We start from the raw sequence: 13103 nt of genomic DNA on the forward strand, positions 1-13103 counted from the left end.
CTTTTTATTTTTTATTTTTTCCCCTCCAACGAAGAAAGGTTTCCGATGCCTCAAGAGTTCTAAGTCTCCCGCACAACCAGAGCCCGGCGAAATTCGCGCAACTGCAGAAACTTCCCAAACATAAAATTCTCGCCTTTTCTGGCGCGTCATTATGGCATGTGGACGGGGCTCCAGAGGTTCTTTCGACTCCCCCAACCCCCGACCATCGTTTTATTAGACAGTGTGTGGTGTCAAGCTAGACCATTTACTCCGTTAATAAACCCGGCCTCGGCGAGAACTAAGGCGCCCACTTCCCCTTGCCGGTCAGGCGGCGCGCGCGAGGGGAAGGGCGAGCTCCCCCGGGTTTCGATTCTCCAGACCTCAGGCGGCGCGGGGAGCTCGGCGTGAGCCCGCGGAGCGCGGGGGCGGGGCCGAGCGTGCGCCCGTCTCCCGCGCGCGCGAGCGGGCCGGGGGCGCGGCGTGGGGCTAGAGCGCGTCTCCGAGCGGGCGCCCCGGCGGGCCTGACAGCCTGAAGGGCGCGCCGCCAGCGGCTGAGGACCCGGCGGGCCCGGAGTGCGGCGCGCGGGGAGCGCGCGGCCACCCGGTCGCGCGAAGGGCTGCCGAGCCGGGCCGGACGCTCCGGCGGCGCGTTCTCTCGCCGAGACTTGAGGCGGAGAAGCGCGTTCGTTCCCGGGGCGCATAAGGTTTTCCTTTTTCAAGTGAGTGTGCTAATGTCGGTGTGAAACGAGCTGGTGTTTCACGACCCGCGAAAAGTACGAGTTTAAAGGACACAAACGTTCCTCTCGCAGCCCCTCAACTTCAGTCGCCTCAACGGCGCGAAAGGAGCGTGGTGTTATCTCCGTGCGCCCTCGCGCTCACACGCGCCCCCCGCCCAGCCCACCCCGGTGTTTGCTGGAAAGCGCCCCCCTCTTCGGACTGTCAATTCTGGCTGCTCGATGCCTCTTTTCAAACTTAAAAGAGTAACTTTCCTTCTCGTGGAGGCTGCGGGCTCCTGGGGTGGGGGGCGCCTGGGAAGCTTGGAAATCCCCGCCTGTGGCCCCGCACGACCCCGGCCGCCCTGCCTGCGAGGGAACACGACACCCCCCTCCGAACAGGGGGAGCCCCGGCCTCGTCACCGAAGCTGAGTGCCTTGAGGGGGGTGCTGGAGAGTTAGGGGGGACGGTCACCCGCCGAGCCTCCAGCTGCGTGGCAACGCCGCCCCCTGCCGGTGCCCTGAGGCGCTGCTCTCAAAGCGGAGGAACCAGCGGGACCGCAGACGGAAGCCATTACTCCTCAGCGCCGGCCTCGCGAGGTGCGGGAGTCCCGGAAGGGACCGCGGAACAGCCAACCACACGATTCTCACGGGCCCATCGCTTCCCCAGATGCACACTCATGGATCTAGTCACCTGTGCATAACTGCGCGTGTGTTGTGAGAAAGGTGTGATTTGACATAGAGCAGTGATGGACTTGGACTTCCCTGGTGGCACAGTGGATAAGAATCCGCCTGCCATTTCAGGAGACATGAGAGACGCGGGTTCCATCCCTGGGTCGGGAAGATCCCCTGGAGGAGGGCGTGAAAACTCACTCCAGCACTCTTGCCTGGAGAACCCCATGGACAGAGGAGCCTGGTGGGCTACAATCCACGGGGTCAGAAACAGCCGGACACGACTGAAGCGACATAGTACACACACACACAATGGTGGACTAACTGGGACCAGCGGAGCTGGGGGAGACGAGAGGAGCGGCGTCCTTTTGATCGGATCTTGAAAAGTGGACTTGCCTTGGTAGTTGGGAAAGGAGAAAAGCACTGCCAGCAAAAGGGAAGAATGTAAGAGAATTGGAGTTTGAGCAAGGCCTTATAGACCGCCACTGTAAGAAATGAGATTGGTGGTACATCTCGATACAAACCAGATTGGTTCTAGGAACTTCCTGAGAACCTCCGGGCAATACTCTCCTTAGCTCTTTACACTTAACACCTCGTTTAATCTTCACTTGAGAAGATATCCTCTATCACAGGGATTTGGAAACAAGAATTGTGAGGTATAGATTTGCCCAAATTTCATAGCTAATCAGTGGTGAGTTCAGGCCTCGAAACCAACCCATTTCTCTGCTGCTGCTGCTAAGTCGCTTCAGTCTGTCTGACTCTGTGCAACCCTATAGACAGCAGCCCACCAGGCTCCTTTGTCCATGGGATTTTCCATGTCCCTGGGATTCTCCAAGTAAGAACACTGGAGTGGGTTGCCATTTCCTTCTCCAATACATGAAAGTGAAAAGTGAAAGTGCAGTCGCTCAGTCGTGTCTGACTCTTAGCGACCCCATGGACTGCAGCCTACCAGGCTCCTCTGTCCATGGGATTTTCCAGGCAAGAGTACTGGAATGGGGGGGCCATTGCCTTCTCCACTCATTTCTCTGGGGAGTGCTATTTAGCCATAGTTTTCAGAAATAGGATATATGTAGCCTACCAGTACCCCCTGGTACTTTGAACCTCTGGATTTGAACGAAAAAGAAAAGGCCTTTTCTATAATGAAACACATGTTCAAGGCTAGTATGAATTCTGCCCCTGAAAACAAAAGCAATGGAGTAGATTATGTAGTAGGTGAAAATGAAAGTTAGTCACTCAGTCACGTCTGACTGCAACACCATGTACTATAGCCTGCCAGGCTCCTCTGTCCATGGAATTCTCCACTCAAGACTACTGGAGTGGGTAGTCATTCCCTTCTCCAGGGGATCTTCTGGACCCAGGGCTCGAACCTGGGTCTCCGGCATTGCAGGTGGATTCTTTACTGTCTGAGCCAGCTGAGAAGCCCAGTATTGGGTACACTGCACAAAAAAAAAAAAAAAAAAATAGGTTTAGCCCCACTGCCATTATTTTATACTTTAACCCTTCTCTCAAAAAAAGTGGGGAAGAAAAAAGAAAGCATTAGAGTCTCTCAGCCCTTGGCTACCTGGGCTTCAGGAAATCTTAAAGATTTTGGCCTGTGGGGCTAAAGGAATCTACATTTTGGCAAGTTGTCCATGTGATTCCTAACACAAGGGCCCAGTCTCACTTTACACCAGGCTGACAAGGGATACTGCAGCCTGGTTCTCTAGGTGGGCACCTTCTCCCTGGCAGAGGCTGCTCTTTTCTGCCTGGCTGCTCTCATGACCTTTCCCAAGAGTGGAGAGCGTGGCTGAGAGGCAGAGGTGGAGCCTGAGGCCAGCTGCCAGAGAGCCTGCAGTGCATTAGATCCTATGCTGGAGAAGGGTGAGTCCCAGGGGCAGTGGGGCAAGATGCCTTCTCCCAAGTCTCTAGGACTTTGTGGCTGACACTTCCCTGACCCTCTAACAAAGTGTTAGGCCTCCGCATCTGGGTTCTCCCTTGCTAGCACCCTTCCTAATCCCAATAATCCAGACCTGCCACCTCCTGCGCTATTACATCTGGGATCTCTTACTTTTGGCAACACTGCATAGTATTTGACTGGATTCATATGGGCCTGATTCATAGTGGCCACTTTATACATATTGTTGAATGAAAGTGTCTGTTGTTCGTTGTTCTTTGTCCCTCTTCTCCCTGTCTTCAAACTGAGATAATATTTACATTCTGGAAAAGAAACGGTTCATCCTTACATGAAATTGCAAATTTTGCAATTGCAAGTATTTCTTTTTCCCTAGAAACCAAACTAATTATCAAATGAGAAAGTCCCCACTCTCCAAACATGTTCATTGCCAAGATCACCTCTCAACACAGTTACCCTTGGATTAAATTTAGGTGCAGAGTTGCCATATACATGTCTGTATACTAGGCTTTAAACAGGCTTTAATTTCTGTAGCTTTTTGGTAAATAATTTACTTTTTCTCATCTTAAAGGGGAGAAAGATCTATGGCAATATAATGCTATATGTCTGTATCTGTAGTTCTTAAAGGAAAGCTAAAAAAAGAAACACTTATGGCTAGTTAACCTGGATTTAAAAGTGACAGTCTATCTGGACTTAGCAAAATAAAAAGTTCCATTTTGGCCTGGAGAGTACTTAATGTTACTGAGTTGGTTATAATGTGCCAGACACTATGCTCAGTATCTTATAGACACCATTTCTTTTAAACTTTCTCCACATATCAGAGCTCTACATATCACATCCCCGTTTTCCAGATGGGAGAGATGAGGCAGAGGAAGGTTAAGGAACTGACAGAAGTGGCAGAGCCTCAGTTCACAGCCACTCCTGTGGCTGCTCTCTGCAGCTTTTCCTCTGGGAGCCTTCCTTCCCCCTGTCATTTCATTTTCCTTTTAAGCTTAAAACTGAACTGGAACTGTACTCTACTCCTACTTTCTTTCCAAATTCTATGTTCAGATTGTATAGAACATCGAAGACCAAGGTGTTTTGTCCTGAAACAGCTGCTGAGGTCAGAATGCACCTGGCTGGGTGGATGAGAGTATCTTCGTCAGTCAGAAAGGCCTGCCTCCCTGAATGGGGGGTCCAGAAAGTTAGCAGCCTTCCAAAGAGGCTTTGAGAAAACCACACACACACACACACACATAGAAACAGGGTGGGGAGGGTCACAGTCTGCCCCAATTTCACTTAGTCTCGCTACCCTTCCCATTTTGCTTTGTCTGCTTCCTGTCTTTTCAGGAATGTTTTCAGAAGATAAGCAGCAAATAAATATGCAATGATTCCCCCACGCTCACATCCAAACGTTGCTTAGAACACAGCAGTGAGGCCTGGTTCCTCTCTCTCCCCAGATTTTTGTCTTGCTCTTCATCTTTTCACACCAGCTCTCTCTACCCTCTCCAAGGATTATCCACCTTCCCCTGCCCCTGCCCTTTCCACCAAAAGTGACAGAACCCTGCAGAAATATCTTGTCCCCTCACCCCCACCCTGCGCCAGAGCAGTGGGATGTAAAGATTTTTGGGCCACTCCCCACACCCTTGCCATTTACCACCTTCCTAGGGCAGAGTGGTTCCTGAGGCCATGGAGGACAGACAGGCGTCCTTCTCCAGCCATGTCCGCACAGAAGTCCGCATTGCAGGGCAAACGAGAGCTTTCTGTCATCCAGTAATTATTAGTAGAACAGCAGCCAGTCAAAGGGCTTCATGTAAAAATTAAAACTCCTGGGAAATTAGTCAATACATTACCTGTTTCCCCAGGGAATGCTGCTTGTGAAATGACTCTCCTCATGTTTCTTCAGGGAAACAAAGGTTTATTTAAGGCCTATCAAAGGCCAGAGACATCCTAAATCATATAGCTTCTAGTCTTGAGAATAACAGCCCAGCATCTTACTACCTATATGGTTGTTAGCAATCAACAGATTAACTTCTATAGTTTAAACTTTTCAACACTTTTTTCCTGTTTTATTTCATTTTATCTTCAAAATTATTCTGGCCGATGTGCAGTGCAAGAAATTCTAAGTGATTTTTCGCAGGTTTACATCTCTAATTCTGCAAAAGTTAAAGTAAGACTCAGTTGCTTTCAGTCATGGACCAGCATCCCTTTCTCGGGACCACATGGTTTAATCTTTCATACATTCAAATATCTGTGAGTGTATTTCAGTGATCAGTAACAAATTGTTCAGTTTGAAGGGAACCTCTAGCCACAAAGAGCGTTTTTTGTATGGACTACATTCTCACCTGTGAACATCTTACAAAAACTGTTGAGCATCTCCTAAGTGTCATTTCCTAAGGTTATATTTAAGAGTATTTATTTGACGTATATGACCACGTAAAAACAGTTCTTTGCATAGGCAGAGATCACTGAGCTTTGGAAATTCAATATGCAAGCAACACAGTCCTATGTCATCAATCTTAAAATCAAACTCAATGCAGATCATCCTTTAATAGAGTTCTTCATCAGAAAGACAAGCCAGTATTTTCTTGTGCTACTATCAGTGCTGATTATGCCAGAAGTTCTTCCTGTTTTGACATCTTGGTGAAACGCTTGCTGTTTCAATGTTGCAAGTCCCATGGACCAGACTGTTTTCTTTTCTCCAAACAAAAGAGACATTCAAAAGTCACATTCATTTGGCAAAATGTAAACTAGAAATACACGTGTATTTTCAAAACCTACCAAATATGAATAAGTAAACTGCTTTTCCCCCAAAGTCATATTTATATTGCAAGTTTTTCCTTCTGCAAGTTTGTACTAGAAGAATGTTTAACTTCTCTGAAGAAAATGTGGATGTTTACCTGTGGTGCTTATAAAGCTTTGAGAAAGGTACAAGGCGGGAATATAATGAATTATATACTAATTCATTATGTAATGAATATAATGAATTCATTATATTCTATTTCTAATTCATTATATAATGAATATAATGAATTATATTCTAATTCATTATATAATGAATTATTTTCTAAAAGGAATTTGGCCAAAATATTCATGTATCTTGTGAAAAGAGAGAGAGAGGAAAAAAAAAAGAAAACTGTCTTCTGTGGGTATATCAGCTCATTCTGATATATTTTTAGCCAACTCTTACTTTGTACATATATATTGACATATTGCTCACTGATCATTAATTTATATGACCTTTCAACATTTTGGACATAATTAAACATGGTGTATATCCATTTTACCAGCACCATTTTGATATGCCAAATTCAGAAATTGTGTAATTACCATGTGAATTTATAGCAGCTACAAAAAGTATATTTGCTCACATGCTTAGACCATACACTGATTCAGTAATGCATATACCTCCTTGTTTAAAAGAATTTTTTAAACATTTCTACCATAACTTTCTTTGTTAAAATCTTTTCCTCTTAATTTCCTTCCTTACCTCAAAATTATCTGCTGCAAAGAAAGAAATAAACAGTACAATTAAATAGATAGCCAATGGGGAATTTGCTGTATGATTCAGGGAACTCAAACGGGTTCTGTATCAACCTAGAGGGGTGGAATGGGGAGGGAAATAAAATAGTACAATTAATGCTATCCTGATGTTTGGGAGAAATTACTATGGAAAATTGTAAGCAACCAAAAAGCACATTTCTGAGTTTTAGAAAGTCTGGGAAACTGAACACAACAGATAGTAATACAACAAATAATATTTAAAATGAAGGTTTTTTCCCCGAAAGCTACTAGGGTGATGAACATTGTTATAGACAGGCTTCTTAAAAACTGTTCAAACCAGACTCCAGGAAGATAAATTTCACCACCTTGAAAATGCTGGCTCCTTAAGTAAAATGTGAATGGGAAAACTAGCTGCAGACTCTAAGCACTAAGACATTTGGATATATTTTAGCAATATGGAATAAAAGATTCAAGTTTAACTTTCTTAAAAAAAAAAACAAAAGAATCATTACTTGAGATAGTATAGGGGCTAGAAAATAAGAGCTATCAAAGTTATTACTATTTGAACCATGGAAGTTTCTGACTGGAGATCGATTTCTGAGAAGCCACAGCTCCAGCCAGAGTCCTGGACATTAAAAGGGAGTTCATGCTAACACATAATTAAGTACCCACAGTTTAGATAAGATATCTCCAAAGGGCAATTGAACTGCCCTCCAGGTTTTGAAATTTGTAGTTACTCAGTAAGGTCATTGTTTGCATAAAAGAAGTGACATTCTTTTTTTTTTTTTTTTTAATTTATTTTAGGCAATGGCACCCTACTCCAGTTTTCTTGCCTAGAAAATCCCATGGACAGAGGAGCCTGGTAGGCTGCAGTCCATGGGGTCGAGAAGAGTCGGATACGACTGAGCGGCTTCACTTTCACTTTTCACTTTCCTGCATTGGAGAAGGAAATGGCAACCCACTCCAGTGTTCTTGCCTGGAGAATCCCAGGGACGGGGGAGCCTGGTGGGCTGCCGTCTCTGGGGTCGCACAGAGTCGGACATGACTGAAGCGACTTAACAGCAGCATTTTAACTGGAGGCTAATTACTTTACAATATTGTGGTGGTTTTTGCCATACATTCACATGAATCAGCCATGGGTGTACATGTGTTCTTCCTATCAGAAAGTCATTTTACAGTATTAAAACAGAAAAAAAATAATGGCACCTGAGATAATTTGTCCCACAACCACTCCCTAGTTTCCATTAAGATTCTGAAGTTATTTATTTTGCCCTCCATTGGCACTAATTTGGCAACCTTACTCTCTCCATCTACTCAATGTGCGATCTCTGTGAGCAGTAATTCAACATACTTGCACTGACCAGAAATATGTGACTTTGCTGTGTGTTAAAAATAGATTCCCCTTGTGAGCACTTGTGACTTGTCTAGTTTACTCTAGTTTCCGACTCCTGACATGTCTTGGAACATTACCTCTGTCCTTCATTGGATTACAGGACCTATTGAGAAAATCAGCGGTCACGGGCGTGTACATGACACAGGCACTTTGAACTCTGGAGCAACGGATACTCCTGCAAGGTTAGTCCATTTCATGACCAAAGTAACACATCTATATTTTTAGTTCATTGTTTAAAAAATAAAATGAATAATCATAAAAATATAAGAATAGTCATATTTCATTTTAAACTTTCCTGTAACATTATAATTCTGTATTATTGTACACTGCAGTGTTTTCTATTTTGTATGTTATAACCCTAGAAGAAGTGAGATGCCTTTTAAATGCCTTTTAAATATTTCTGACATGAAAAATAATTACCCTTTGCATATTGGGTATGTCATTATTTTGAGTCACACCTTCTTCATAAATCAAAGAAATTGAATTATCATGACTAATTCTTAATCCACTTTGTGTCTAAAGATAGCAAACATTTGGAACAAAAAATTGAAAAACAAGCTAATTATTTAGATATTTTATCTACATGATATTAAACAGCCAGATGTCTGGTTAAACTTCTTGTGTTTAATAGAGCACAATGGAAATTTTAGTTGTCTTCTAAATTTAATTAACGATCAATTTGATCAAAACATTTACTCTGGAACTTGCATTATTGATTTTGAATGCCTGTATTGATCAAATTAACCAGAGGCTTTGCAAAATGCACTTTAAGCTGCAGTAAAACCTGGGTAGTCTGAGCCTTCGTCTCCTCTTAAATCCCCGTGCAGTGAGCAATCCCTGGATTTCAAGTGTGTGTGTGTGTGTGTGTGTGTGTGTGTGTGTGTGTATGTGTGTTGCAGAGAGGGTTTGGTAACAATAGCACAGCGGGATGTGAACCTGTGGGTATACACATGTACTTGTATCTTCCCTAATTTTTTCTCTAGATGTTGATTCTTTCACACATCCGTTCTCGTTCCCTATTCATTAATACAGATAAATGGCTATTGAATCAATCTAGTGCTATCGGCTGTTATTAACCTTTTGTAAATCCTTTAGGTCTGATCACTATGGTTACCTAAAAACCTGGCAAATAACCTAGATTAAATAACCTAAATAAGTTCTGTGTGTCTAGTAAAAGTTCTTTATTTAGGAAGATAATGTTTTCATTTGGAATATGCTAAGCTTTAAACTTTTAATAAGCTTTTAATAACTGTCAATGCCATTATGAAATAGATTCCAATTTTATGATCATCTGTTGACTCATTTTTCTGAAGCCCTGATTATGTACGATTAATGAGGGTTTTGTTTTTCTTTTTGTCGATTTAACTTTTCTCTCGTTTATTTTTGAATGCTTCTGGGAATACTTCAGAAGTTTCCAGCACTGTTCTGTTTTCAAATCAAATAATTTATGAAGTATAATCAGCTTTAGATTTCAAATTGTGCTTTCATACACAAGCCATAAAATTTGAAATATTACTTTTAACTGTATGAGGATGTTATGTTACTACTTATTCAAATTTTATAGTAGTAAGTTTTTCAATAAAAACTTTTATCCTTATTATTTTCTTAGGACATTTAACTATAGTGACTATATAGCTCACATTTTTAAAAGTATGTGGTCTTAAAATATGAATATGCTTATGAGGAAAAAGGGACAGTGTATTTTAAATCTGTTTAGTTCTTCAGTGATCTAAAATGTAAATGTACTTCAACAATCTAAAATGGTCATCCTTCTACCATACAAGATTCTAATTATGCCTTCAGTTCATTTTTCTCTGATAGCTATATATCATATCATCTGTTGGCCATTGTGAAGTTATTGCAAAAATGAAATATAGGGGACTCAGAAGTTCAATATTCACAAACCCATAGAGATATCACCATACTCTCCCATTTAAAGGCTCTTGTACACCTAGTTGAAGCACTGACCACAAATATCAGGTCTGAAAAATTGAAATGTTATTCTCCCAAAGCCTGTGGGAAAATGTGGTATCTCACTAAAGAGCACAGTAGTCTTCTTAAATACAGGGATCCCCAGTTTTAGTCTCTTGCTGTGACTTTATAGCTATCCATAAGGTTCTGTTCATCTTTGGCCTTCGTCTAATTTGCTCTCATTTGGGGCTAATTCCTCTTTGTTTTCTTAAATCCAGTTTTGGCTAATAAATACCTACAACATATTTTACTGTATATAATAGCACTGAGAAATTGAACTTTGAGTACAACTAAGTAGAAAATATCAAATATGATATCATTATAGCATAAGTTGGTTCAGCATCTGTGTCAGATTATGTTATTCAAACACATGAAACAATCAAATTTCTGACTTGATCATCCTCTGCAGACAGTTCTTGTCAGTTGAAGTCTGTTTTTTGTTACTGCTCTGTCAGTGGATCATCCCCATAATTACAAAAATTCTGTTGAATTCCCAGAGGTTTCCTATATTTCGTATTTGTTACATTATTTGAGAATAAGATATTACATATTGTTGTTCAGCACCTCAGTCATGTCTGACTCTTTGTGACCCCATGGACTGCAGCATGCCAGGCTTCCTTGTCCTTCATCATCTCCTGGAGCTTGCTCAAACTCATGTCCATTGAGTTGGTGATGCCATCCAACCATCTCTTCCTCTGTCATCCCCTTCTCCTCCTGCCTTCAATCTTTCACAGCATCAGGGTCTTTTATAATTAGTCAGTTCTTTGCATCAGGTGGCCAAAGTATTAGAACTTCAGCTTCAGCATCAGTCCCTCCAATGAACATTCAGGACTGATTTCCTTCAGGATTGACTAGTTGGATCTCCTTGCAGTCCAAGGAACTCTCAAGAGTCTTCTCCAACACCACAGTTCAAAAACATGATTTCTTCAGTGCTCAGCCTCCTTTATGGTCCAAGTATCACATCCATATATGACTACTGGAAAAACCATAGCTTTGACTAGACAGACCTTTGTTGGCAAAGTAATGTCTCTGCTATTTAATATGCTGTCTAAATTTCTTATAGCTTTTCTTCCAAGGAGCAAGCGTCTTTTAATTTCATAGCTGCAGTCAACATGTCCAGTGATTTTGGAGTGCAAGAAAATAAAGTCTGTCACTGTTTGCATTGCTTCCCCATCTATTTGCCACGAAGTGATGGGACCAGATGCAATTATCTTCATTTTTTTGAATATTCAGTTTTAAGCCAGCTTTTTCACTCTCCTCTTTCACTTTCATCAAGAGGCTCATCAGTTCCTTTTCACTGTGTGCCATAAGGGTGGTGTCATGTGCATATCTCAGGTTATTGATATTTCTCCCGCTAATCTTAATTCCAGCTTGTTCTTCATGCAGCCCAGGATTTTGCTTGATGTACTCTGTATATAAGTTAAATAAGCAGAGTGACAATATACAGCCTTGACGTATTCCTTTTCTCAGTTTTGATCCAGTCTGTTGTTCCATGTCTGGTTCTAACTGTTGCTTCTTGACCTGCATACAAGTTTCTCAGGAAGTAGGTAAGGTGGTCTGGTATTTTCATATCTTTAAGAATTTTCCACAGTTTATTGTGATCCACACAGTCAAAGGCTTTAATGTAGTCAATGAAGCAGAAGTAGATGTTTTTCTGGAATTCTTTTGCTTTTTCTATAATCCAACAAATGTTGGCAATTTGACATCTGGTTCCTCTGCCTTTCCTAAATCCAGCTTGAACATCTAGAAGTTCTCGGTTCACATACTATTGAAGCCTAGCTTAGAGAATTTTGAGCATTACTTTGCTAGCATGTGAAATGAGCGCAATTGTGCAGTAGTTTGAACATTCTTTGGCATTGCCCTTCTTTGGGACTGTAATGAAAACTGACCTTTTCCAGTCCTGTGAACACTGCTGAGTTTTCCAAATTTGCTGGCATATTGAGTGCAGCACTTTCACAGCATCATCTTTTAGGATTTGAAATAGCTCAACTGGAATTCCATCACCACCACTAGCTTTGTTTGTAGTAATGCTTCCTAAGGCCCACTTGACTTTGCACTCCAAGATGTCTGGCTCTAGGTGAGTAACCACACCATCGTGGTTATCTGGGTCATTAAGATCATTTTTCTTACAGTTCTTCAATGTATTCTTGCCACCTCTTCTTAATATCTTCTGCTTCTGTTAAGTCCATACCATTTCTGTCCTTTATTGTGCCCATCTTTGCATGAAATGTTCCCTCGGTATCTCTAATTTTCTTGAAGAGACCTCTAGTCTTTCCAATTCTATTGTTTTCCTCTATTTCTTTGCATTGTTCACTTAGGATATTATATATAATAAAAGGAAAAAGAAAGAATGAAAGAGAGAGGAAGAAACAAAAAGAAATGGCTGCTCTTACAACAGAACTTCGCAAAGCATTTTTAATCTGGATTTAGGTAATAGGTCAAATTCTAGTCCAAAAATAGCCAGTTCATTTTGTTTTTAATAAATTTTAATTCAAAGCATCTTGGCCCTAGGGAGAAATGGCATTTGTTCCAAAGGTCCAGAGATCCTGGAGATCAGCTGTCTGTGTTCCTTTAACCTTACGGCAAGGCTGCCTTAGTTAATGTCACATCTTCCTTATTATTCATTCCTTGGGAAAAGTCAGTGGCTGATATAGAAATAGCCAAGTGCTTTATTCTAAAACGAAGTGATTTAATCAGGAGGTTGAGGGTCAGATGCAGGAACCCTGGGGATGGATATTTTTCCTTGTTCTCAACACAGATTTTTTTTTTTTTTTAAATGAGAACTCTCAAAAACAATTAGTCCCTTCAAAAGCAGCCCGTGCTTCATTTGATGTGGCCATGAGCTTCCCTGGTGGTTCAGCAGGAAAGAATCAGCCAGCAATGCAGGAAATGTGGGTTTGATCCCTGGGTTGGGAAGATCCTCTGAAGAAAGAAATGCCAACCCACTCCAGTATTCTTGCCTGGGAAATCCCACAGACAGGGAAGCCTGCTGGGCTGCAGTC

General features: G+C 42.1%; 1 protein-coding gene and 1 long non-coding RNA gene across 2 annotated transcripts in view; one reads left to right on the forward strand and one right to left on the reverse strand.

Moving 5' to 3' along the window:
* FAM46A (family with sequence similarity 46, member A) overlaps positions 1–150 on the reverse strand; it is a 7672-nt gene extending 7522 nt beyond the window's left edge. The window contains exon 1 of the mRNA XM_010861945.1: positions 31–150. Within this exon, the coding sequence (XP_010860247.1) occupies positions 31–150 (120 nt within the window). The remainder of the gene's footprint in view (positions 1–30) is intronic.
* Positions 151–8227: 8077 nt separating this feature from the next.
* The window catches only part of LOC105004203, a 64767-nt gene continuing 59891 nt past the window's right edge, over positions 8228–13103 (forward strand). The window contains exon 1 of the long non-coding RNA XR_827188.1: positions 8228–8312. This is a non-coding gene — a long non-coding RNA (uncharacterized LOC105004203). The remainder of the gene's footprint in view (positions 8313–13103) is intronic.

This window comes from Bison bison, unplaced genomic scaffold (assembly GCF_000754665.1).
Source record: "Bison bison bison isolate TAMUID 2011002044 unplaced genomic scaffold, Bison_UMD1.0 scf7180017864473, whole genome shotgun sequence".
NCBI classification, from domain to species: Eukaryota; Metazoa; Chordata; class Mammalia; order Artiodactyla; family Bovidae; genus Bison; species Bison bison.